Source organism: Poecile atricapillus, chromosome 14, assembly GCF_030490865.1.
Source record: "Poecile atricapillus isolate bPoeAtr1 chromosome 14, bPoeAtr1.hap1, whole genome shotgun sequence".
In the NCBI taxonomy this organism is placed as follows: domain Eukaryota; kingdom Metazoa; phylum Chordata; class Aves; order Passeriformes; family Paridae; genus Poecile; species Poecile atricapillus.
The window spans coordinates 8,126,223-8,152,010 of record NC_081262.1 but is presented as its reverse complement, the minus strand read 5'-3'; the positions used below and the strand labels follow the sequence as shown (position 1 = coordinate 8,152,010).

The following is a 25,788-nucleotide window of genomic DNA, read 5'->3' as shown; positions in this document are numbered from 1 at the left end:
ATCTCCTTGTTGCGTGCTTACATGCGTAAGTTACGGCCTTTTCCATTTTGCCCTTGTTTTGCAGTCTGAGCAGGGCCTATGCACACCTGCTGAGCAGCAGCAGCCCATGGGGCTCCTCTGCTTTGCCCTCTGCTGCTGAGACAACTTGAGGAGAAAGCCACGAGTGCTGTGAGGTTATTGAAGAGATTCGTGTGCACAGCTTTGTACACACAGAACCAGTGCCACAAAGCGGATCTGAAGTCCATGTAGTGAGGTGACACCGAGGGTGCCTCGTGTCCTCAAGACAGCCCCCTTGGCCGCGGAAGGAAAGGAGCGCATCCGGGAGCGCTGGGAGTTTTCCTTCGCTCCTGGCAATGGGCTCAGGCTTGACCGAGGGAACCATCTCCAGGCAGGTTCGCTCTGTGACCTGGATTAATCCCTTTGAAACTAAGAATAAATTCTTCCATGGACGACTAAATAGGCAAGGATGGCTTGTAGATTTAAGTAAATTTTAATAAGAGTGCAGAGCGCGCTGCCCAGCGCTTGGCAGACCCGCTGTGCCAGGGCCAGGGGCTGCCCTTCCCTGCTCCTCATCCCAACACATCCCCGCGCAGAACAACGCCTGCCTCAAACAGTGCCATTGAATAACAGCAATGGCACTAATACGACGAAGGATATGTACGATGAAGGAAAAGTAACTCCAGCTTGAAAAAACAGAAATAAAGCTCAGGAAACTCAGGGTTTCGGTCTCCAGGGGTTGCTTGTCGGACGGGAGGCCACGGACAGGTGCGTGCTGTCCGCCGCCGTTATGCAGCGTTCCGGCGCGGGACCCGTACGCAGCGGGAAGGCTTCGGTACCCCCGTAGGCGACAGCGGGGTGACAACTGAGAGCTTCGCGAAGGCTGGAGCCACGCAGAGCCCTGCCGGGTCCGGCCTGCCACAATCCGCCGCGCCGGGGATTCGAACCCCTGGACTCGCAGCTGCTCGCCAAAACCGGAGCCCATCACCGCCCGGCCCGCGCTCCCTGCGCATGTGCCGGTATCTGTCACTGACCCGGGCTCTCCCGGGGACTGTTCCAACAGCCGGCGTGGGGGGGACTAACCTCAGGCTGTGCGCGGAGGGAAGGGCCGGCCCCACCGCGCCGCGCGCAGTGTGTCCGCCGCGCACCCCCCCGCCGGCGCCGCGCGGTGGTGCGTGCGGCGGGGGGCGGGCCGGTTGCCCAGGTGAGCGCGCGAGCGCGGCCCGCCCCGCGCGGCCCCGTCAGCGCTGCCAGCGTGGAGCGGCCGGGGCGGCGGCGCCGGGCCCGTGGCCATGGACGGCTCGCTCGAGAAGGTCTGCGGGGCAGCGCTGCGGGGCCGGGGCGCGCCGCCAGCGGCGGCCACGGCGGGTGCGGTGGGGCCGGGGCCGCGGCGGCGGGGAGGGGCGCGGGCCGGCGGCGGCGGCCGGGGCTCGGTGCGCGGCGCCGCCCCCGGGGCTGAGGCGGCTTCGCCTGCCGGAGCTTTGGGGCAGCAGTGGATCACCCCGGGCGTGTCCCCCTCGGCCCCCGCAGCCGCCGGTGTGACCGGTATCCGTGTCCCGGATCTGGAACTAGGCAGAATAACTATCAGGAAATGCTTTAGGAGGAGCGTTTTGGTTTTTTTCCCTTAAAAAAAAAAAAAAAAAAGATGGAGCTTATTTCCTGTGAGTGTTAGCCTTCAGCAGGATAGAAGAGGAAATACTACTAAATAAAATATTATTTTATCCCTTTTTAAAATTGAAACGGGGCGTTCGCTGCCCTGTGTTTGCTGTCCGGCCGGTGCAGTGTGGAGAGCAAATATTGGCTGTGCGGAGCCGCGAGTGCCGGCACAGCCCCGCTCGCCTCTCGCTGTGACTCAGTGCCGGTGCCTGCTCCGCACCTGTGCCGGGGCCCGAGGGTCCTGCCCCACCCGCAGCTTGTGCCCGTCCCTCGGGCTGTGGGGACAGTGTGCCTCTGGAATAACGAGTACTTTGTGTGCTTCTGGCTTGTGAATGCACACGCCCCTCCTTGCGTCATTTACTATATGCGGCACGCTCGGTTTTATGTGATCCTTGGGGTGGCCCAGAGAAATTTGAATGGGATGTGCTCCAGTAAAATGGTTAGGGAATTCGGGAAGTATGGTTCTGACGCGGGTAATGGGTTGGTGGCAAAAAAAGTTTGATATATTACAAGCTTCCTAAAGAATACACTGTTACAGGGTATTTGTTAGTGTTTAAAAGTTTAGGTTCTTTACTCGTGCTGACGGAATGGACTCCTGCTTCTTCTGAAAATGTTTAATTAAGTAAAACTTCACGGGAATATTTGGAGTATGCTGTTTATGAACTGGACTCAAAGAGAACACTGGTATGATACATGGTTATTTAAAAAAGGTGCATTAGTACAGGGCAAGTGTAGTACTGAACAAGTTCTTTGCTTGACTAGCTTATCATAAGATGCAATAAATACGTTGTAAGAATGAAATACCTAAAAGAAGTCCATGTTTTGATTATTCTTGATGTGAGGAATAGTGTGTAATGTAATGTTCTGCAAAAACTTGCATGTCTGATTTTTCCATATATGCAGATAGATATGTGTCAAGCGTTATCATTTGGTTTACTTCCTCTTGTTTATAATGGCTTTTTTCCACATGGGTGATAAAAGCTGTAATTCTCTGTATAATAAAATGCCATAATACAATTATGGTCTTCTAGGTATTTAGCAGTAAGTGCCCTCCTGGAATAGTCTTTGGTTAAGATTGTGGTAAATCTGTACAATTTGCAGTTTAGCAAGTCTTGAGCATGATATGTCAGAAGTCTTCTCCCCAAATATATTTGAAATTCCTCCAAGCTGGTATACATTTTTCTGCAGAGAATGTCCATCCACTTATCTCACGGATGTTCTTTAAGCATTATCATAATAAATTTGAGACTTTTATTTGAGCCATGGATTCTCTCCCTGCCTTGTATTTGTACATGTACCTTAGCAGGGTGCCAGTGATGTGATAAGTACTTTTTAACTTGTATTTACATTTGTTGCAACTTTGTGTTTTTCATAACCATTTTGGTACAGTCACCTAATGAGCTGTAATGGAGTGATGTGTGACTGCAGTCATTAGGGTCTTGCAAATGGAAAAAGATTTTTTTAGCAGATGAGAAACTTCCTGCACAGTAGAACTGCAGTAAAAACGATTGTAGAATCTGACACACAGATGGGCACACCAAAAATCTCTTTGATTTTACAAATTAACTTTGTTTCAGCAGAATTTTTTTTTGCATTATTTTTAAGGCGTTGTGTGTCATAAGTGATATAATTACAATTAATTTTATCTGAAATTCAGAAATCTTTTGTTGGGCTGAACTTGTTTAAATAATTCTGGAAGCCTGTGTTAGATTTCAGAAGCTTGCCTTAACAGAACTAGTCTGTTGGGTTTTTTTTCCCATTTGGATTTTGAGAGAAGTGACCAATCTTCTGAAGGATTTTAAATTTCAAGTCAGATGACATTGTCAGTGGTAAAATAGTGCAAATTCTTTGCTCGTAACTTCTTGCTGTCTCTCCAGCAGTGTTTTCCCTAAACGTGAAAAAAACTGTTCTGGTTTCTTGCTCAGCCTGTGGCTCTTGTCTTTTGTTACTCTGCTATTTACCACAACATCCTGGTCTACAGAAATCTCACAGCAGAGCTGCATTAAGGTTCTGGTGCATGTCAGGAGTTTGAAGATTAAAAGAATGAATATCTATGAGCAGAAGCCTTGTAATGACACAGTGCCATTTTTATTCAAGCCAAACAGTCAGGAAGTATCTGCTTTTTTTGTTATCTTAAACTTTTCTTACCCTGGAGAATAAAAGCAATATTCTTTTGCCTGAAAAATACTGATATTGTTTGAGATTAATTTACTGTTGAGCAGAGGTTTTGGTTTTTTTTGGTGAAACTTTCTTTTAAGGCGTTATAATAATATAGTGGGAAAATGAGCTCCCATGAAACAGGGAATGAGCTACACCTGTGAGTTGCTTTCCACAACATTAGTTTATGTAGACTGTTTAAAATTCATCCCTTTATTGCATTAGGAGTACAGCCTACAGAAATGCAAAATCAAGATTGTAAAACATTGGTATAGAAGCAGCATTTTCAGCCTTATCACAGTTGGAGAATGGCCCCTTATCCTCTTCCCAGTTGCCAAGTGACTCCAAGGTGTGACATCGTGACTATAAAATGATAAACAGTTCACAGTTCAAAGTACTTAATAAAATAGTAGCAGATTAGTTACAGAATAGGGAAGTGACTACACATCAAAGCTTTTGCAGGATAACCTTGGGGAGTTAGATTAACACATTTGAAGGCAATGAATGATAAAATTTGAAGCAGGCTGAGTGAGGTATGTCAGGGTCTGTGACGGTCTGAAAGAGGCAGGAGGTGTTGGGATGCTGAATGGACATCTGGAAGGAAAAAGCAGAGGCTGGTGCCTCCTTAGAGCTTGGAAGAGTTTGTGTGTCTTGTAACTCCCCCCTGGTCAAAGGCTGCCTGTGATCCAGGAAAGATTGAGTGCAGGAACTTCCTGCAGCTGCTTTAACCCCCTAAACACCTTTGCTGTCTCGTGGTTCAGGAGGGAGTGTTCAAGAACTCCTCCCACAGTTGTTTTCAAAACCAGTTCCAGACCATGAAAAAAATACTCTGTTTATTACTGCTCTTGTTATTAAAGTGTGTTCAGAAACCTTTCTTAACTAAATGGTTTGTTGCTGCAACTTTGACACACCTATTTTTTCTTGCTGCTTAAAATAAGCAAAAAGTCTCCTGCTTTCCACCTCCATGCCCTTACTAATGTGAGCAGAGAGGGAGCATATAGAAAGTTCAGCGTGCAGCAGGATTCTTTTTCTCCTTCCAGAATTCAGAGGAGAAAATAAACTGTTGCATATCCACTTAGCTATTGGAAAACATCAGAAGGGATTCATTTTCCAATTCAGCCTTTATCAGAATTCAGTCACTTTGTGGCTTTCGTAGCATTTTTCAGAGCTTAGTGTAACTTGGAGTTTTAAAGTTGTATTTTGTATTTTATGTAGTTTTTCTGACAGCTTATTAGCAGAAAGGTTTCATGTGTGTGTAATTATTAGTGAGACACGATGAGTCACAAGGTAAGGATGTGCAGTTTTTAACATCTGATGTCATTTCAGCAGGTGAATTTTATGTTAGTAGCAAAAAAAGCAGCTCAGAGCCCTTTTTGTAATGTCTACATATTGAGTCCTCATTTACAGCAGATCTGTTTGAATATTTGCATGTGATGCTAAGGGAGGTTCAAACAACTGCCTTCTAGCCACTGATGATGTTTTATGGCAGCCTGAATTAAATTATGTGACATAATCACAATCAGTAGATTAGTCCAATCATTTACTCCCTTAAGGGCTTCCAGAAGCAAAACTGATTTTTCTTTTTCCAAACTTCTTTCTGGAGTTTATTTGACATGGTGCAACTCTGGAAACCACTCAAAATGTTGGACATATTGCCAAAGATCAAATTCATATTTTTCCTTTGGTTATATCTGTTTTCTCCTGAGTACTGGATGCTTGCAGGTGTGTGTTGGGTTTTTTAAATCTGTGATGAGGTCTGGAACTTTTTGTATTTGTACTGTTTTGTCACTTAGGGCTTAATTAGGTTGTGGCCTTCATACCTGGTGATTGTTGTACGAGTCAGCGTAAAAGTGTAAAAAACTATTTATTGTTGAGTGCTGGGAGTTCTGATGGTAAAGTACTGCTCAGTATTTGCTCTTTTCTTTTGTTCTTCCCCCCAAACATTTGTTACTTGCCCTTTCCAAAGCCACGGAATAGAGAATTGTCAGTCTTGGTCTGATCACTGTGCCCATGCCCAGCTACTGATTCTCTCAGCCACCTACCACTTGCTGTAATGTGAGTTAAATCTCAAAATATTTGGTTAAAAATAGTCTTTGAACATATGGTAACTCTCAACTTAATTTTTTTTCCTTTCTTGATCAGTCCTCTGGATGAAAATAGTGTAAAATCCTCATGTAAATGAATCCCACTACCTTCTGTGATTAAATTTGTTTTTGTGTCTGCATCTGCCTGAGTGAATGCATTGCCTGTGGGATTTTTTTCTTTAAACAACCCCTGTCTCTCCCCATCCCCCCAACCTTAGGAGCAGCCTGCAGGGGTAAGCACCAGGGTCTTTGGTACGTGGATGATGATCTGGTGTTGAATTTATGGAGGTTATGCAGAGGCAGGGAGAAGGGGCTCTGTAATGGGGTCACTTGAGTATCTTGGGGGCTTTTGCTGTCTAACATGATGGGGCTTAGCAGTAGTGTCACCTTCTACCCTCACACTGGGCTATATATTTATTTTCAAATATAGGTAAGTCAGGCTCTGCCAGATGACACCTTCCACATTCTCTGGAAGGTTCAAATGGCATCTAATCCTTAAATGGACAAATGCTCCTGTCCAGGTGTCTTGTGTCAGTGTCACAAGCTTCTGTCAGGCTCTTGGGTTAAAGATTATGAAGGAGACTTCTTCAAAGCCAGAGCAGTTCTTTGGGAAATATTTTGAGCTTGTCATCAGTTCAGGACAAATACATTCCATGATTTTTAAACTCTTCCATCCTGGCAATTATCTGTGGTTACCTGATTTCAGCAGTGAGATCAGGATTTTTGGCTGTTCTGTGCAGCTGGAGGGTAATTGCTGCATGTCAGTCTTAGCTACCTGATACAGGTTAGTTGCACTCTTTTGTCTACATAAAGGGAATTTCTCCAATTAGTTAAGATTAAAAGCTGGTTTAAAGGGACAAGAAATAGGAAAAAGTAGATTTACAAGAGTATTTGGGTTAGGTGTTTTCTCATCTGTTTCGAAAACTACTGTGTTAAAATGTGCTGGGGAAATGGCAGGGAATGATGCCATTTTATTTCTTATCTAAGGAAGTCTCAAAGGATACTTCTTTGTCTTTCTAGGTCCAAATGTTGAGTTTTTAACCCCTTCTACTATTTATTAGATTGTAGAGACAGTAGTAAGACAAATTGGATTTGATCTTTTCTTGAGAGTTGCTATATTTTTCCTAAAAGATGGTGGACCCTACTCTAGCAGAAATGGGGAAGAATCTGAACGAAGCAATGAAGATGCTGGAAGACAATCAGAGGTGTGTGCAAAGGATACAATAAAAACAACAGCTGTTTGTGCTAAGGGGAGGATTATTTGTGTCACTGACATTAAGTAGAAAAACCCCTCATTTTCCTGGTAGTTTAAGGTCACACTGTCATTCTGAAGCTTACACCTATACAAATCATCTTTGTTTCTCAAATGCTGGGATTTTTAAAGTAAATGTATACATATTTATGCATGTTTTCTAATACCCAAAACAAATCTGTTTTTCAAAGTTAGAACTTTTTTTAATTATTATTGCAGTGCAAGTAATTTTTGATTCCTATATATATGAGATTCTTCTCTAAGCTTTCTGTTAAAGAATTGAGAACCCCAACAACTGGGGAACTCTTTAATTCAGTCTGAACTAAACTTTTGTGTCAATCTCATCTGGTTTATTTCTGAACCTGTTGTCAGTGAAATAGATACATATCAGTATGTATTTCTGCAAGTCAAAGTCAATTACACATTTGATGTTCTCAAACACAAACTAAATACAGAGTTTATTCTGTGTCTTTAACTTAGGAAAGTGGAGGAGGAAAATGAAAAGAAATATGCACGGAAGGATATTCCTGGACCACTCCAAGGCAGGTAGGCAGCAGCAATTTTTAGATAAGGCTCTTTTGAAAATCTTAAACTATACATGGCATCTTTGTTTTCTAAGCAACTTGCATTAATGGAAAAGTTAACATTTTTCAGGCATCATAATAAACTTTCTCATACTCACATAGGGGAAAAAAGTAGTACTATAATCATACCAACTATTTTCATTTTCATGTAGAAAAGAAAAAAAAGATTACTTGTCCTTGGTGACTGAAATTTTGAGCTCTTGGAATCTGATGAAGTCGTGGTGCCTGCAGCTGTGATTGAGACTCAAAGTAAATATAGACTTCTGTTCAATTAAAGTACCCAGATTAAAAAAAAAACCCTGAGTCTGATAAGGTAGAAAACAGTAAAAAAAAAAACCCAAAAAACCCAACCCAAACCCCAGAAACCTCACACATTTTCAGCACAGCTGTCTATAGAAATTAAACAGAGCTCTTGTGCATAAGGCAGGTAAGATCATTGTACCTGAAAAATGAAGATTTAAATTGGTTGTGTCCTCTGTGGCAGACGATCCTGCAGGATCACGGGCTAGCACTTCAGAAAATATTGCAAAAGCTATTTAAGTCTCTGCTGCGCAAAAACTAACCCTGGTTTTGAGTGGAGACCCTGAGTTATCTTCTCTATGAATAAAAAGCAGTTTCAACTGACAGTGTAAGTTCTTACACTACTGCAAATTTTAGTTGGAGTTATAAAAGTTGAGGTGTTGTAGATCTTTTCCAGTTTTACCATGTTGTGTGAGAAGTCTAATGTAGCTTGTCTGCCAGAATCTGAGATTTGTAGGGGATTGTTGAAGAGATGTGCTGAGTTATGAGCTGAAGCTGGTTCACATGAAGCAAAATGTGGATCTTTAGTTACTACCTTGTTGGCTTGGTTGGCTGTGTAGCAATAAGAATTCAATGTTGGCAAGTCAGGCTTTTCAGACCAAATTTTCAGGTATCAGGAGATTTATTTTTCTGAGTCTTCTACTGTAAGCAAGTAGGGTTTTGAATTGATTAATGATTCTCATCTTTGTGATCAGTTTTTCTGAGACCAAGGAACCATTTCTGTTGCTGTGTTCAGCTTTCAGTAAAAGTGGAGTGTCCCAGATGGCCTCTTTTAGATGCTGGTATTTACCTGTTTGTGTGTCTTTAATGTGGATTTGTTTCCCCTCCCAGTGGCCAGGATATGGTGAGCATACTTCAGTTAGTTCAGAACCTAATGCATGGAGAGGAGGAAGAGGAAACTTCACAGTCCTACAGGTAAGGCCAATATCAGTTACTGTTTTAATATTCTGATCACTCTAGAACTTATCCACTTAAAATTATGTTCTGTATGTGTTACAATATATATAATTTCTCTCTATGTTTTAGTATATATACTTGTGTACAAAAATATATATCTTATGTATTTAAAGTTGCACAAAATATTGTTCAACTCAGGAAACTCTTTTAAAGGCACCTTACATTGTATAGTGAAGCACAATAATGCATGAGGCTTGGCTTTCTTAAAATTACAAAGCTTCCATTGCCAATTACTCAGTTGAGTTATACAAGGGAGCTGTTTCTCATGTGACAGCTTATTTTTTTCCACTTTCTGAAAGTGGTTTTAAGTCAGAAGTCTTAAAGCTTTGAATGCAAATAGATTTTTATCATGTGTCTCTGTAGATTTTAAAACAAAAGAAAATAAAATTTGTTTCCATTTTCAGTAAAATAGAAATAATACTAACTGATCTGCAGAGGATTATTGAAAACTAACATTGAAAAAGCATGTTTAAGATTTAAAACAAAACAAAAAAAACCCAACAAACAAAGAAAGGCTGTGCCTCTAAAAATAGTAATGCAAGTATCCTGAGTTTTCTGTGCATAGAAGGGTATTAATGCACTTTCAAGTCCCAGTGCAGATAAGGTGCTTGGTTCCAGCTCATGCTGGCTGGTTCAAAAGCAGGAGCTGTTTCTGTGAGCAGCTGGGCCAAGTGAAGTGCTCTGTGTGCACTGGCAGCTGAGTATGGCATGCAGGAGGATGTACTGCACTTCCCTCTGCTAAATATTTAAATCACAGCTCAACCAATTCTGCCAGTCTACATTAAAAATCCATGACCCCCATATTACTGTAATGCCCATGACTTGGATTTGGTTGGCAGTTCCTCTGTTCTGGCTTGCAGACTTCAGAACGTTGGTGAACAGGGTCACATGGCTCTACTGGGACATAGTTTGGCTGCTTATATATCTGTGCTGGACAGGGAAAGACTGAGAAAACTTACAACAAGGATCCTTTCTGACACTACTCTCTGGCTCTGCAGGCTTTTCAGGTGAGTCCGTGGGAGTAACTTGTGTGATAACATAGTGATAATGTTTAAAAATGGATGTGATTCGACTGAGGATGTTAAGAAAAGAAACCACTGTGCCACAAAGTTAGAAATCCTTGGAAGGTTTGAAACACAACCTTAACCTAGCCTAAAGACTATCAGGTTGCATTATCTTCAAAATTAGCAGTCCAGAATTTAAATCTGTGTTAAAACCAGAATGAAGCCTTTTGTGTGTTTCCTCCCACACTCCACTTTTAGTAAGCAAGATTTTGAACTCTCTAAAGGCAATCTTAAAGGAACCCAGATGTTCTTTTCTTTCTTACTTTGTCTCTGAGTCTAAATGAAAATATATACTAGGCTTCTCTCATTGTTAATCTCAGCCTGCCTCGTAAAAGTTTTTTTTTAATTTACTTTAGCCTGGGAAAATAGGAGGGTTTTGATTATCTTCTCTGTTTGTGGCAAGCTTTTTTGTTGGTCAGTGTCATTTTAGTCCCTAAACTGAGTGTTGGTTTTGTTGCTCATATTTACTTGGCTTTTCTTGCAGGTATGAGAATGGATCAGCCTATTATCATGAAGATGATCGTGAAGGTCTCCTAAAAATCTGTCGACTTGTAATTCACACCCGCTATGAAGATTATACACTCGAGGGGTTTAATGTGCTCTACACTAAGCAGCCTGTCATATACATCAGCTCTGCAGCCAGAACAGGCCTGGGCCAAGCTCTCTGTAATCAGGTAAGCTCAGTCAGGGGGGTTTTGGCTGCAATTAGAACCTACCTGGCTCTGGCTTCATATTGCCTGCATAGCTTTGGGGATTTTGACAACTTACTTTTCCTTATGGTGGAAATAACAGCAAAGGAAGCAGAGTCCATACTGGGCATAACCTCAGCTGTAGCTGATCATGCATTTAAAATAAACCATTTGTCTGGGAAAAATACTTTGAGTTTTTATTTACAGCCTGTGTTTTGCAGGATTGATACAGTGGGAGGAAGACAAATTTTCTGAATATTTCCAGCAAAAGGATCCTGCATGTTAACCTTTTAAAAAATGAGTGATTGTTTCTAGGTTACATTGTGCTTTACATAAGCTCTTGGTCATGTGGGATAGACCTGAGCCCAAACATACATAATTTGTCCTGTGCTTTTTCCTTATTAATTTGATTATAAGTTTTAGCAGAAAACTTATTTTATAATGTAATATTAAGGTTTCTGTTGTCGCACTGGCTTTTGTGTCACTCTGTATTTGTGAACATGTGAAAAGATTATTTCTCAGTTGAAATTCCATCATTTCTGTTGCAGCTAGGGTTGCCCCTTTCCTGCATGTGTCGTGTGCCTTGTAACACTATGTTTGGATCTCAGCACCAAATGGTAAGTTTGTCTTCCCTAAGAGCTCTTTCTGTGCTTTGGTTGGTTGGTTTTTAAGCTCATTAAATGAATATCAAGTATGCTGTTAGGAAAAGCTGTTAATACATTTACCTTTTCAACCTCTAAGTCTTCTGTGTTAAAGCTGTATGAATCATAGATGGAAATTTTATAAAAGCAGTTTGTATCTTAGTCTTGTCATTTGCAAAATATTTTAATGACTTTTAAGTAAAGTGCTTTTTTAGTGGAAGATTTCTAGCATAGGAATAGTTGGAGTACTTTCACAAACTATGTGGTGTATTTGTGTTTTATTTTTCACAAATGCTTTATTTGGCCTTCAGATTATTTTGCCTTTGAGAAGAAGAAAGTGCAAGCCAAAAACCAAAGACATTGAGAACGTTTCCTTTCAGAACTTCAGAATGCTGTTAATTTTCAATCTTAATGCATTTTCCCAGTTCAGCAGAAACAATTCAGTGTTTGACAAATCTATTGTTTTCTTACTGATACCAGGATGTTGCTTTGTTGGACAGACTGATTAAAGATGATGTTGAGTCTGGAAAACTGCCTTTGTTGCTTGTGGCCAATGCTGGTAAGTGCTGTGGACAATCACAAAAATCTCCATGCTATTTCATGACTACATATATGATAAAAAAATAAAAATATATTTTCCTAAACAGCTCAGTGATTTCATATCAAGAAATATCAGGAAATAATCTTAATGACCAGACAGTAATTATCTGTCCAAAGGGGATTTTATTTTACTGATTTAAATTTGGATCGTGCTGTTACAGTTCTGCATATGTCAGTTGATGTATTAATATGACTAACTTACTTTAGTGAGTGCAGATCTCTTGTAAAAAATCACTTTTACACTAACACTTCAGAATTTTTTGATGGGTGTGCCATCAACTTTAGCTTGAAAATGATATTTTTCTTCTAGTTAATTAAACACATGTACAAAATTTGCTCTAAGTATGAATGAGGGAGGTGACTGTTGCTTGCTTGGGACCTGGAAAGTGATCTGAGATGTTCATCAGTACAAGAGGCTCATTTAGAAGATCCTCTGTCACTGCCTTTTCCCTGTTCAACCCAGGGACTCCAGGTGCTGGGCACACAGACAAGCTGGGCCGCCTGAAGGAGCTCTGTGAGCAGTACAAGATGTGGCTCCATGTGGAAGGGTATGGAACTGGGGACTTATTTCTGTATAACTGCATTCATTAAAAAGTCTGACTGATAGACAGCATCTAATTTGACAGCTCACAAAGAGCCATAGGGCCAACTTTAGTTTTGTCATGGTAAGCATTTTATATGGCTGTAATTTTGTTATTGTGAGATAGAAATTGATTTACATAGACAGGAAAAATTAATTGGAGAGGTAATTTCAGCACAGATTAGTGATCACGTTTATTCAGATGGTAATCTTATCTGCCTTTGCTTTGAAGAGCTTGAAATATGAATAAAAATACCTTCTAGGCCAGGGAGGCCTAAAAAGACCTTCTAAGTCAGGGAGGACATTATACAGTGGTTCTTGAGGATGAAATGACACTTCAGTAAAGGTTGTCAAGAAGGCTGCAGCAAGAGCAGTTTGCAACTGAACTGGGAGGAGAATTAAACCAAGAGAAAAAGAAATTCCAAGAACTTGAAAATGTCAATGAAGACTCCAGTGCTCTAAGATTATATTTTTTGAAGCTGAAATAAAGACTGTTTCTCTTGGTACTTTGTAGAATAGCTGTATTTGCATACTATTTATTTCTGACACCAAATAGATGCTAAATTATGGATATGACCTTGAGTGATTTCACCAAATGTTGGACTGAAAATTTTTAGAATGAGGTAGGTTTTTACTTTTGAGTTTTCAATCTCAGAATACTAAGTAGCAACATCTCTTGCATTGTTAATGAAAAATATATGAACAAAAATTACCTCCCTTTACACATCAGTATGAAATATTTAAACTGCAGATTAAAATGCTGTCTCTTAATACATATTTAATATATGCTAAACCCACTTTTTTTTTTCCAGTGTGAATCTGGCAACTTTGGCTTTGGGTTATGTCTCCTCTTCCGTACTGGTATGTTTCACTGTATTTATAGAAACTTTAAAATATGCTTGTGTAAGGTTAATCAAAATATATATGGCTTATATTGTGCTTATTGTAATAAACTTCAGGCTGCTACAAAATGTGACAGCATGACTCTGACTCTGGGTTCCTGGCTGGGGCTCCCAGCAGTGCCTGCGGTGACACTCTACAGACACGAGGATCCATCCTTGGTATGTTCAGGTTCTCACTCACCATTCTTGAGCTCCTGGGATTTTGGTTCTGATCAGTGTGCTGCCATGTTCTTCATAAGCATCTAAATCATAATTTCCAAAGCTGGCAAAAGTGGCAGCATTGAAGAGAGGTTAACAATGGTTTGTTTGTTTTCCTCCTCAGTCCTTGGCAGCGGGGCTGACATCGAGCCAGCCCGTGGAGAAGCTCCGTGCCCTGCCCCTGTGGCTCTCCTTGCAGTACCTGGGCCATGATGGCATTGTGGAGAGGATAAAACATGCCTCACAACTGGTGAGCAACAGCTCAGCAATGATTTATGACAGCTCTTGACAGATCTTTCTGGTTATTGCGATGTGTTATAAAGACTCAACTAAAATACTGCAGTTGTTGACAGTATAACTTTGGGTCATGTTGTTACAGCCACAATGAAAGCACAGGAAAATGTTTGAAGGAGAGATGTGTTTTTACTATTAGATTGTATGTATAGTTTTATAAATGAGGAAAAAAAAGTGTTCTTACTAGAGAGTGAAGTAATAGAATTTCTTTTTTTGTCACTTCTCTGAACTGTTTTTGCTTGAAAGCTCTTTAGAGAGACTTTATTTTCTTACTCTACTTGGCATTGTATTGATTTAAGTAATAGTAAATTATTTTTAGTAAAAAGGACTTCAAAACACTTATTGAGGTACAAGTACACTATGTTTGGAGCCCTTATTTCAATAAAAGGTCCGATATAATGTGTTAGTTACAAAATGCAGCGCTTATATGCAAAAAATTATTTTGTAAAGGTCATGCTTTGTAGTTAGTGTTTTGCTAAATCCAGAAAATATTTTCCTATTACATTCCAAATGTACAAATTAAAACTGGATGAGTCTGACATGTTGGAGGGGTTTGCTCAAAAATTGTCACTGTTTAATGATTTTTTAAAATAACTTAACTGCTAAAATTGTATTTCTCACCTCCATTTGTTCTTCCTCTGCTCTGGTCTTCTAGAGTCAAAGGCTGCTGGAAAACTTGAAAAACCTGGATTTCATTAAGACTTCGGTACAGTCTACTTTTAATATTTTGGTTGTATATCTTAGTTTCTGCCTGTTAAATGATAAGAATAACTTTGACTAGAGTAAATTATTTAAAAATATTATGTGAATCATAGCCACTGTTTAGAAGACACTTGGGATCTTTCTAATTAAGTTCTGGTGTTCCATGTAATCTCATGGCTTGGCTGTGTGTGACCTCTGGATCGTGTTTGTTCCATTGCTCTGTACTGGTGCACCCAGGGGAGTGCAGAAGAGCATCCAGAAATTGTGTTCAGAGCTTGATTTAATTCTATTTAGAATATGGGTTTGCTCAGTAATACATCTATGAAACCAGTTTCCCTAAGTGTCTGTAATATATTCTGCTGTATCTTACCCTGCTGTTGCGATCATATTGTGAACCCTGTGAAATTGTATACAAAAATTATCCCAGCTGAGGTTTTAAACCAGAAATAGGTTTAGAAATTACAGTTTATGTACTCATTCCATATTCAGTTTCTGTGAGGTGTCCTGTCCAACAGGGTTTGGTGATTTTACTCCCTGACCCCCACACCTGAATTTTAGTTGGTATTTGATGGATAGAAAATGTAGTCAGCTTACTGAGCAAGCTGTAGAGTATTAAAGGCCTTGGGAGATCAAGTTACTGTATCACTTACCTTTCTATTTAAACAAATGCTGCATTTTTAGGACGGTGAAAAGTAGCCTCAGATTGTCTGCAGAAGTAGCCCAGTCAGTTTCTCCAAACTGATCTAAAGCAGGATCAATTATAATCTTACTTTTCCTGCTGGAACTTCCTTGATGTTTCCCAGTGATTCTGGGGTGATTTCCAAGAGAGCTCAAGCTTTGCTTAGCAGTGTAAGGAATTGTGCATGGTGTTACATCTTTAAAAAACAGGAGAAAATGTTTTTTTTTTCTGTTGAAGGTTGAAGATGAATTGAGTTCACCAGTAGTAGTTTTCAAGTTTTTCCAGGAATATTCAAATAGAGGTATGTGATTTATTTAAAACCAAACAACAACAACAACAACAAAAAACCTCTATACAGTGTTTTAAACTACTAATTCACCAAATAAATTTGAGATAAATGTGATGTAGTGCAGTTCTGTTAAAAAGGTTGTGAATGCTGGTCATAATCTGTGACAAATCATACACGTGATAGGTTCTTTTTTTAGACAGACTGCAGTGTTTTAAATTTTCATAACAAGTAATTTTCTGCCTTCTTGAGTGAGAAGATTTGCATATGATTTTGATCTTGAGAGCAGATGATGGAAGTCTCTTACAAGCTGCAGGCTGGGTATGAGTGTATTGGTGGGAAGAGATTTTGGATTGTTCAGGTTTTCATAGCTTGTGGCAAGCACCATGTTGCTGTGTTTTACTGATTACAGTTACTGTTGCAATAATTTTAAAAGCAGCAGAACTCATTGGGAACAGCTCTGGAAATGCTGTCACAGGTATTAAATATTGCAGCCTACTGTGATGGGATTTTGCTTTGTGAAAATGTTGTATTTCCATTGGGGCATTTTAACCTCAAAACTCAGAAGAATTTTACTGTTTTTTTTTGTTTTTTAAGCTATTACATTCAACTCTGTTTTACTTCTAGTATTTATCATGTTCAACATATTTTTACAAAAACATCCATGTTCATCTGCTCTAGGCTCAGTACATGGTGTAGATGTGTTACATTAGCTAGGAAATGTAATTATATTTTATCTGAATTTTAGGTTGTCTTTTATTTAATTAATTAAATATAAATCCACTTCTGTGTTTCTTGTGTCTTTGGATTCAGATCAGACCTCACATGCTGCACAGGCCTCAAGTATTCAGCACCCCATAATAAGCAATGAAGGGCACATTTATGACACCTTCAATCAGTGGGTAAGAATGGATGCTTTTCTCTTTAGGGAAGGGGAGTGACAATGGAATGGTTCAAGGGGTCATCAGGAGCTATAAACCCTTTGTTAGAGTAGTTTGAAAGATATGCTCCGTCCCATTTCCTTTGCAAAACCTGTGGCTATTTAAAAGATTAATTTGCACTGAAGCAAATTTCCTTTCACATTTCTGATTATTTTACACATAATTAGTACTGAAGTAATTCCTAAATATTAAGCTGTTGGTTTTCCCCTTAGTTTTGTGGGAATATGTGTAAACTTCAGAATTCTTTTAAATCAGCCAAATGCTCTATTGCCAGTGTCTGTGTATTCTTGAACAGAGCCTTTTCCAGCTCTTGAGTTAATTCTAGAAGCCTGTGCTGGCAGAGCTGAGCACGTGGCTGGTTTGGATCCCTTGTACAGTAATCATGGCATACCTAATGGCAGTGACAATTGCAGCTTATCCCAAATTTTCATGATTTTAAGGATCTGTCAAACTCAGTCATCTTGCCCGCAGGGTGAAGTATTTTGGTGCAAGAACTGATTTTGAGAGAAAAGTGTGTCCGTGCTGTTCCCTGAGCTGAGGCAGGGCCTGCAGGAGCCACGCTCTGTCCAGTTCCCTAACTGTGCCTTGTCCCTGCAGCTGGGAGAGCAGCTGGCACAGCTGGTTCCTGCCAGCGGAGTCGATGTGGTGGAACTGGAGGATGAAGGCATGTGTGTGCGCTTCAGCCCTCTCATGACTTCTGCAGGTAACTCCAGTCAGCCTCTTGTAAATGCTGGGCTTTGCTGTGGAATGGTACAACAATCTCCTGGGGTAAAAGCAAATATGCTCAAGAAGCTTCTCATGATATTCTCCTGTGGGGAGGATTTTCTTATAAACAAACCAAAACCGCCTCAGCACTGGGTGCATTAATGGGAGCCCAGCTCTTGTGGATCACGTTGCCTCACTACCTCTGCAGAGAAAGACTTCCTGGTTACTTTTTAGATTCATTAGGAAGAGCAGTTAATTAGGAAAAGCAGTTAAATTCCTTCTCTCAGCTGCTTAACACCAGATGCCTGACCTTTCTACACAGGTGTTTCAACACTGCAATGATGCTTGTGTTCAAAATACAGCTACTTAGTTAAAATAATTATTTACTAAGCCTCCAGGGTTTTCTATAATTGCTGGTGCAGGGGGGGATGTAAAAAAAAAGAAAATCTGTGTTTTGGAAAGTGTCTTGAACCATTAGTTTAGACTCTGCAGAAGCACAGAGCAGAGTGCAGGGCTCAGCAGGTGCAGTGTCTCCTGCTGGCTTGTGTGGGGTGAGGGGCTTAGGCTGTAGAACAGCTGACACTCATGAGAGAAGGTCCTGGTATACACAGAACAGCAGATTTTAGAATAAAATTACTTGGTGATGCTGTGATGTTTTGTTTTAAAGCAGCACAGAAGCTAATTCATGTCCAGCTGGGCCTATGGGAAGAGGGAGTTTGTGGGGATTTTTAATGTTAGCTACTGATGTAATGTAAAGGGGTATTGTAATATATCCTTAGTAGTTTGTAACATGAGAAAATCCTTTTTATTAGGTTCTTATGAAATCCTTACTTCCTTTAATTTTGATGTATCAGTGCATAGATAACTGAACCAAAAACCTACTTACATAGACCAAGATATTCAACACTATCTGTAAAGTGTATTTGCGATTAACTTGCAGAGCAGCTCCTTTACAAATCCTTAATTCAGACATCTTTGTCATGTCCATCACACTTATACCACACACTAACACTTCTGCTCTGCAGTTTTAGGAACTGAAATACAAGACATTGATCAGTTGGTAGACTGCTTAAAAATGAAAATACCAGTGTTGACAAGTACCCTGCAGCTGAGAGAGGAGTTTGAGCAAGAAGTGAGAAGAACAGTTGGCCTGTTGTATATTGAAGACCTTGGCTGGCCAGGGTTAGGTGTTGTCAGGTAAATTATTTTCTTTGTGCTGTATTTGCAAAAACTGTGCTTGAGCAGACAGCACCACATGGTCTCTTCAGTTGTGACTTGGATGTTTCATTTGTTGATTGTTATCTGGCTTTGCACCCAGTTGAAGCTTTTGAGTGCTTTTTAGGAAATTGCCTTTATAAAGTGATTTTCTCTGATTTTTTTTTTAAAGAGAAGCTGAAGAGCTGCTTTGGGCACCAGTTGTACCATTGGAGGCAGCGTGTGTATGTGGGATATGTACTGAGCAAGTGTATCCCACTGTCTTTAGCCAAGCTATTTTTATCTATAATGGCACTCACTGATACCCTGAATAGACTTCAAAAAACCCTCCAAGCATCTGTTCTGATCCTTTGATGCAGCCTTCTGGGAAGGATTCTGTATAGTCAGAACAGTTCAGCTATAGTCAATATAGCAACCAGAAATCTATTGTGTTGAGTATGCAGCAGCAAGCTCAGCCCACCCCAGTCCCTGATGACAAATGCCAATAAAGTTGCTGCTAGAAGCTGTAATGTTCTGAGGTTTTTGTTTGTAAAATACAGGAATTTGTAGAAATGTGCTAGATGTGTAGGTGCTTTTGTATGTACTGTAAAGTCAAATTACTATCTCTTGGCTTGGTTTGAAGGTACAACTATCACAGTGATGGGAAGAATGATGATAAACAAGAAAAAGAACTAGAAAAAATCAATACAGAACTTCTGAAAAAGTTAAATGAACTGGAGTCGGATCTCACTTTTTCTTTGGGTAACTGCACTATTTAAAGAACTTCTGTTCAAGCTAGTAGTCATTCTCCTAGCTGTGTTATAATGATTTGATAGGTCACTATAATGCAGAATGAGCTGCTGCCCATGTGATTATTGCAGAAGGAACACCTGTATCTGTTCCCACCTCCCCCGTGTTTCAATTCAGGAGGGCTCACCAGGTGAGCAAGGTGCACTGTTCTCAGAGATGTGTGGGCAGCTAGACCAAGAAGGGTTTACTTCCCAGAAGGAATAAAAGCTGCAGCATTCCTTTGTGGAAACTGAGCTTTCTCAAGTAGTGCTGGATCTAGTGGAAAGCAGATCTCATTCCAAACTCACTGGCACTGATGGCTTCACCCTTCTCTGTGGCTCCATTAAAAGCTTTAGATGACTTCTGTGATAATTAGCAACACTTTGACATTTACACAGTGCTACATGATAGCTGAAAGTATCAATTTGCTTATTCAGAACTCTGATCTTTTTCTGATCAGCTGTCAAAAATTAAGTGCCCTACGGTTGTGGAACTGAGTAATCTGTAAATGGCAGAAAGTTAAGGAGTTTAAAGAATATTCAACACTGATATTTATAATACACCTCCTTGACTGTATAAAATATCCACTGTTTTTCTTACTCAGGTTATATTTCCTGTCTTTGAAAACCCCCAGGGCTGAACTTTCTTGGCCTGAATAGTTTGTACCCACATAGATCCTGCCCTTAGGTACTGGAGAGGGGCTGTGTACTGGGATTTCCAGATTCACAAGTGCTGCAGCCCATGCAGGATTGCAGATTTGTTCAGCACAAAGACCTGACTCTCCCTGTGCCCCCAGGTCCGGAATTCGGAGGACAGAAGAATTGTGTTTACATTGGCATGGTCACAGAGGATCTGGATGTGTCAGAGTTGGTTGAAACTATTGCAGCAACAGGCAGAGAAATTGAAGAAAATTCAAGAGTATGTATTAATAACTCACTAAATATTGAAGCACCTTTTTTTCTCCCCTTTCATATTGGCTTCAGGACATGGTTTTGTTCATTGTGAAAGTAAAAGTTGTCCTTGCCCATAAGAGTTTTGACTACTATGGAAGGAATAATCTGTGTGTGCATATGGAGAATTATGGATTATGATATTGTGAGGATGTCTGGATTTGTGTTCATGGTCCTCTGTGTAGTAGTTCTAATGAAAATCTTCAGTAGTACTGAAATCGCCTCATTTTATTACTCAGATTTTAAGCTGTCAAAAAACAAAAATGAAGGTGTAGGTTGATTGTGAGCTGGTGTTTCTCTTCACTGCTTGATGTGGTGGGATTGAGATTCTTCACATACCAGCTTTAAGATAAGACTATGCTCTAAAATGTGTGAAAAATTTTAAATTGGTGTCTCAAACTTAGAAATTAAAAGTTATCTATTAAGTAATAAAGCTGATGATGCAACGTCTATTTGTCAGAGCATTTACCTGAATGGAGTTCTCCAAATGTTCTCTAAAATAGAATTCCTAAGTGACCTGCATTACACCTGTCCCTTCATTCTGCTAGTGTTGGGCATTTAATTTTCTCACCTCAAAAATAAATAGAACTTCAGAAATCCTTTGCCTCTTTCTGCTCATGGGATTATGTTGATTATTGCAATTAATTTTTTTCTAGCAGTGACTTTCTGCCCACTCTTGACTCCCTGTGCTGCTTGGAGGGTGACATGAGGAATGTTTTGTCTGTGGAGCACCTTCAGTTTAACTGTTGCAATGGAGAGGTTGGAGCTGAATGGGCCTCTTGGATCCTGAAGGTTCCAGGGAGGAACAGAGTAGTGCAAGAAAAAAAATCCACATCAGTCTAGCCTGCCCTGAGGCATGCAGTAAAGGCACTGAAAGGCCTTATGAGTAGAGCTGAAGATGACTGGGCCAGAAACGCACTTGTTCTTCCTGGTACTCTGAATTCCACCCCACTGCCCTCCCTCCTGTAGCCAGGGGGTACCAGGGGTCTTGAGCTGCCATGGGGGTGTCAGTTCCTGGCTGGCCTCTCCCTGAGGGAAAAGGAGCAGCTGCTTCTTTGTCCTTTTATTAGCTGATAGTAACACAGGTTTTTGGAATTATGGAGGAAGTGCCTGTCCTTGTGCAATGTTAAAACCAACATTAATATATGGAAATTGGCATTTGTCTCGCACAAACAAAGATGTAGCTCCTTGGGTTTGTTCATTCCTTGCCCCCACAGCTGTCCCAGTAAACTCTGTCCTTTGCAGTATAAAACACTGCTGGTGCTGGCCTGGGCTGCCACAGGGATCAGTGGCAGTTGTTTATGGGAGCAGGAAAACAAAGTGAACCTGATAGGCTGAACCATAACTTGCTACTGTAAGGCTGATTTAAGTCATGGGTGTTTCTAGGAACCAAAGTGTACTCTATAAACATAAACATTCTTCCCAGACATTCATCTGAGGAACATTTATATGCTAAGCAGGTTTTCAAAGAATTTGGGTCACAGGCTCATTTCTAAGTGAAAAAAAAAAAAAAAAAAGTACCATGCCTGTTTAAAATGATATTATTTCCTCTGGGTTTATGTATTAAAAAGTCCTGCAGTCAGGACTTTAATTTATAGTCATAGTAAGATAGTGCTTGTCACATACCATCTTAAATTAGAAAAATATCTGACTATCCCATCTCCATCCTGAAAACCTGAACTAAAAAGACAGTTTCAAGTCCGAATAATACATATCCTTATTTCTGGGTTTTATTAGCTGTTGGAAAACATGACTGAAGTTGTTAGAAAAGGGATACAGGAAGCACAGCTTCAGCTTCAGAAAGCAAATGAAGAACGACTGCTGGAAGAGGTGAGGCCACAAACACCAGCCCTGTGGTACCTTGAGGTAACTTGTGCCCCTGGGGAGCTCCTCACCACTGTTGGGTTGTGCTTTGCAGGGGCTGCTGCGACAGATCCCAGTGGTGGGCTCTGTGCTGAACTGGTTTTCTCCCTTCCAAGCCTCACCCAAGGGAAGGACGTTCAATTTGACAGCAGGTAGGGTTCGGGGCACCTGCAGCTGTGTCATGCTGGCACTGTTGTGTACTGAACCTGCAGCACACATTCCTGTGCTGGTTTGATCATGAGTGCCACAATCCACCCTTGGGATGCACAAAACATGCTCTGCGCTATTTCTGTAACGCGCAGTAAGAATCTTCTATTCTCTCTCATACAGTTTACGTTTTGTTCTTGTGTTAAAAAAAAGCTATGGTAGACACTGGCATTTATTAATAAGAGGAATCATTCCTGTGACCTCTGATTGCATATCCTGGAGGAGTCTAGAGGGGTAAATACTGAGCTGGGGGTAACATGGCCTTAGCACATTGTTCATTATGTGAGTGCACATGCATCCTCTCCTGTGATTCCAGGGCACTCATGTTCCACTGTGCCCCTGAACAGGATGTCTGTCTGGAATCCTGGTTTGGGAGGGCACCTGGCTGTTGCCATCCTGATAAGTGCTGGTCTATGTGCTAAACTGCATATCCAGTAGTTGGAGGACAGGTTGAAGTAAGCTGGGACCTGGCATCAATTGGGCTGTGTGGGAAACAGTAGTAAACAGAATGGTGCCATGTGAAGCACTGTGTTTTACTCTCAGATTTGCAATTTGTCTGGGGATGTAGAAAGCGCTGACTATAAGCTTTTACATCAGTGAGACCAATGTAGCAACATAATAATTCCTGAAATTATAAATTTTAACTGTAAAAGTACTGTGGAAGTCATAGGAATGAATATTCGTGGGCTCAGCAGAGTATCTGTCACACCCAGGGCACACTGTGTGTCTGTACCCTGCAGGGAAAGCTTCCTGCTGTGCTCAGGGCCTTTGAGGCTCTGGATGCATGAAGTGGCAGGTTCTTAGAGCAGAGCACAGCCCATTCCCCTGGGAATGCTGAGCTGCATAGCTGGATCCCACTTCCACGTGCACTGCTGCATAGCTTCCAGCTGGGAAGACGTCACATGCTCAGGGCAGGAAGGAAATGGGAGTACAGAGTGTAGCAGTGTTGTGGAATGAAGGTGAGGGGAAGCAATTCACTTTTGAAGTCTCAGCACTTGCATCCTTGGGTTCTCAGAAATGCATCGCCCCCATGTGACAGTTTAAACTCAAATACTGCCATTTCAGAAGTAAGTTTTAGTCAACTTTTTTTTTTTTAACCTGCAGGCTCTCTAGAATCCACAGAATCTATGTATGTATCAAAGGCCCAAGGAACAGGCAGCACTCCACCACCAACTCCCACTTCCAGCCTTGCAAAGCAAAGACTTCCTGGTAAGTTTCTGTGCAAGTTTAATTTCTAAAACTTCCTCTGACACAGGAAGACCCACATTACATCTTTTGTAACATCTGGAACTAGAGCTCATCTTCTACCACCTTAAAAACCTTAATGTACACATGGCACAGAGCACTGTCCCAAGCTGTTTTCTCTTCACATATTCTTCCTGGGACTACAGGAAGTTGTCCTATTAACTGACAATTGCCCATGAACTCTAGAATCTTCCTGTGGAATATTATGAGGTTACTGACCTTTAAAAGTGAACAGACAACCAAGCCAAAAGTTTTATTTGAAATGAAAGCATAATAACATGCAGTCATGTACTTCAACAGCTGCATTTCTGTTGCTACCAAATATTTTGTGGCCTAAGCCATTCTGAGGTGAAGATAGGTTAAATCTATGGCACTCTCTGCATAGTTGTATTAGTACATAATGCTGATTTGCCTGGCAGGAAACCCAGTTTTAACTCGCCTTTTGGGCTGGTGGCTTCCAGCCTACGACTGTCAGTGCAGTTGTTTTACCTGGAAAGATTTCAGTTTTAAGCAAGCATCTTGGCTTCAGCTCAGTTTCTCTGTCTCTGCATACACAAGATACAGTAACAGGTGCTATTACTTTGCAGACCTGTCTGAATCTGTATGTTCAGGGTCCAAAGTAGCACACAAACAAAACCTACTTTTCTCCTGTAACAAAATCCCAGTACTTCCTTTGGAAACTGAACTTGTGCACACCACTGTCTGTATTTGCTGCCTTCATGAATGCTTCAAATACTTCACAGGTCAGAAAGCTTTCAAAAGGTCTCTGAGAAACTCTGATGGGTTCAGTGAGACCAGTTCCATCAGCCACTGTGATGACCTGGACAAGCTTGATCAGAGACCCCCAAATCTCTCCCCTGGCCAAGAGCAAGGACCTTTGGAAATGGAAAGAGCAGAGGAGCAGAGGGAGGTGGCGTCAGCAAAGACAGACACTGAGGACATTCACAGTGACAAATTGCCACCAGACTGCACCAAGGCAGAGGACCAAGCTAGTCAAAGATAAAATCCAGAGTGTGGATTTCAGACTGTGCCGAGGAGGCCCCTGCCCAGGGAGGCAGGGTGGTAACGATGCATTGAAAATGTGAACAGTGCCACACACAGTACAGTAATAACTACTGTAACTTACTAACTGGGATTTTGCACAAATATACATTCCCTCCCCTGGGACAGAGATTTGTCTTATTGTACACTTGTTACAGTTGCTTTAATCCTCTCCATGTTGGTGTCACCAAAGCTGTAGTGAAATTTATTAAGTGCTCATGAACGTTTGTAAAAACACTTGGCAGTTATCCTTCCTGCAGGAATCCACGCATGACAAGTTGCTAACTAACCACTCAGCCATGCATATGAAGAAAAATACAGTTGCACCCAGCAATTATAAAATTATCTTATATTACTATACTTTATAAAAAGCAACTGTCAGTTGTTCACCTTTTTAGTATTCAAAATTCAGTTTAGGCTCTCCTGCAAAACATCTCCTGAAGACACCTTAGTTCTGTGTTGCTTCTTTTCTGTTACCTTACCCACTCCCTGCCCAAGAGCCATGGGGTGCTGGGCACTGGGGAGGGACAGGTGCCCTGGTGGGTGGGAGTCACTGAGGAGCACTGGGCCATCACCCCTTTGTTCCTGCTCTTGTACCACTTCACCCCCCAGCCACAACCCTGGGTACACTGGGACTGAGTTAGTGAATTTTCAGCCTTCTAGAAAGCAATAGTGCCTCTGCATGCCTGGCCAGCCTCCTACTCCTGCCCTGGGAAGGAGCACAAGGCACCATTACTTTCCTTTGCACGGCATTTACACACCAAATACTGAACATGTTCATGCAGTGTAACTGGAGTTCTTTCTGTTGTGTATTTTTAAAGATAGCTGTAGTAAAGCTTGAAAAACCAATACATTTGTGATGGTTTCGACACTTATTTTTTGAATAACAGTAACTTACCTATGGTAGGAATTGTACAGAGTCAAAAGAAATTATTTAGGTTACTTACATACAGCACAACTTCAGAGTGTCTGGGACTACTTAATGCACAAGCAAAGCTTTGAATAAATTAAAATCCAATGTGTAAAAGTGTTTTCCCCCAAATCATCTTAATCACTTCAATGCAAATTTTCAGAGCTTCTTGTGGAAAAGCCATCTTTGGCAACATTTGCATTCTCCAAGTAACCCGATGGTGATACAAACCCTCCCCTCCCTCTAGAACTGGATACAAATACTGCAGTTTGCTCCATTTGGGTTTCTTCTTCCCTCCCTTTCCTCCTGCACAGGTATCCC

The 25,788-nt window shown here is 41.1% G+C and overlaps 1 protein-coding gene across 3 annotated transcripts; it reads left to right on the top strand.

Moving 5' to 3' along the window:
- The first annotated feature begins 1,158 nt into the window (after positions 1 to 1,158).
- On the top strand, positions 1,159 to 25,406 carry PDXDC1 (pyridoxal dependent decarboxylase domain containing 1). 3 transcript variants are annotated; one of them, XM_058850031.1, is made up of 23 exons: positions 1,159 to 1,310; positions 7,026 to 7,099; positions 7,627 to 7,692; positions 8,862 to 8,945; positions 9,848 to 9,994; positions 10,536 to 10,725; positions 11,289 to 11,357; positions 11,862 to 11,940; positions 12,445 to 12,529; positions 13,374 to 13,422; positions 13,521 to 13,622; positions 13,786 to 13,911; positions 14,611 to 14,661; positions 15,574 to 15,637; positions 16,436 to 16,524; positions 17,161 to 17,266; positions 18,294 to 18,465; positions 19,106 to 19,224; positions 20,048 to 20,169; positions 21,939 to 22,031; positions 22,120 to 22,216; positions 23,376 to 23,480; positions 24,260 to 25,406. In XM_058850031.1, the coding sequence occupies exons 1-23, from the start codon at positions 1,290 to 1,292 to the stop codon at positions 24,517 to 24,519; spliced, it is 2,370 nt and encodes a 789-aa protein (XP_058706014.1). In that variant the 5' UTR covers positions 1,159 to 1,289; the 3' UTR covers positions 24,520 to 25,406. The 3 variants fall into 3 exon arrangements, with proteins under 3 accessions (XP_058706014.1, XP_058706016.1, XP_058706015.1); XM_058850033.1 differs by having other exon boundaries at positions 1,180 to 1,201; XM_058850032.1 differs by lacking the exon at positions 1,159 to 1,310 and adding an exon at positions 2,200 to 2,337.
- Positions 25,407 to 25,788: the final 382 nt, after the last annotated feature.

Excerpts from the sequence above, each read along its gene's own strand:
- PDXDC1 (XM_058850031.1), top strand. The coding sequence starts at position 1,290 with ATGGACGGCTCGCTCGAGAAG. Across the intron at positions 9,995-10,535 it reads TGGCTCTGCAGGCTTTTCAG|GTATGAGAATGGATCAGCCT; the intron begins GTGAGTCCGTGG and ends CTTTTCTTGCAG. Across the intron at positions 14,662-15,573 it reads TGGATTTCATTAAGACTTCG|GTTGAAGATGAATTGAGTTC; the intron begins GTACAGTCTACT and ends TTTCTGTTGAAG.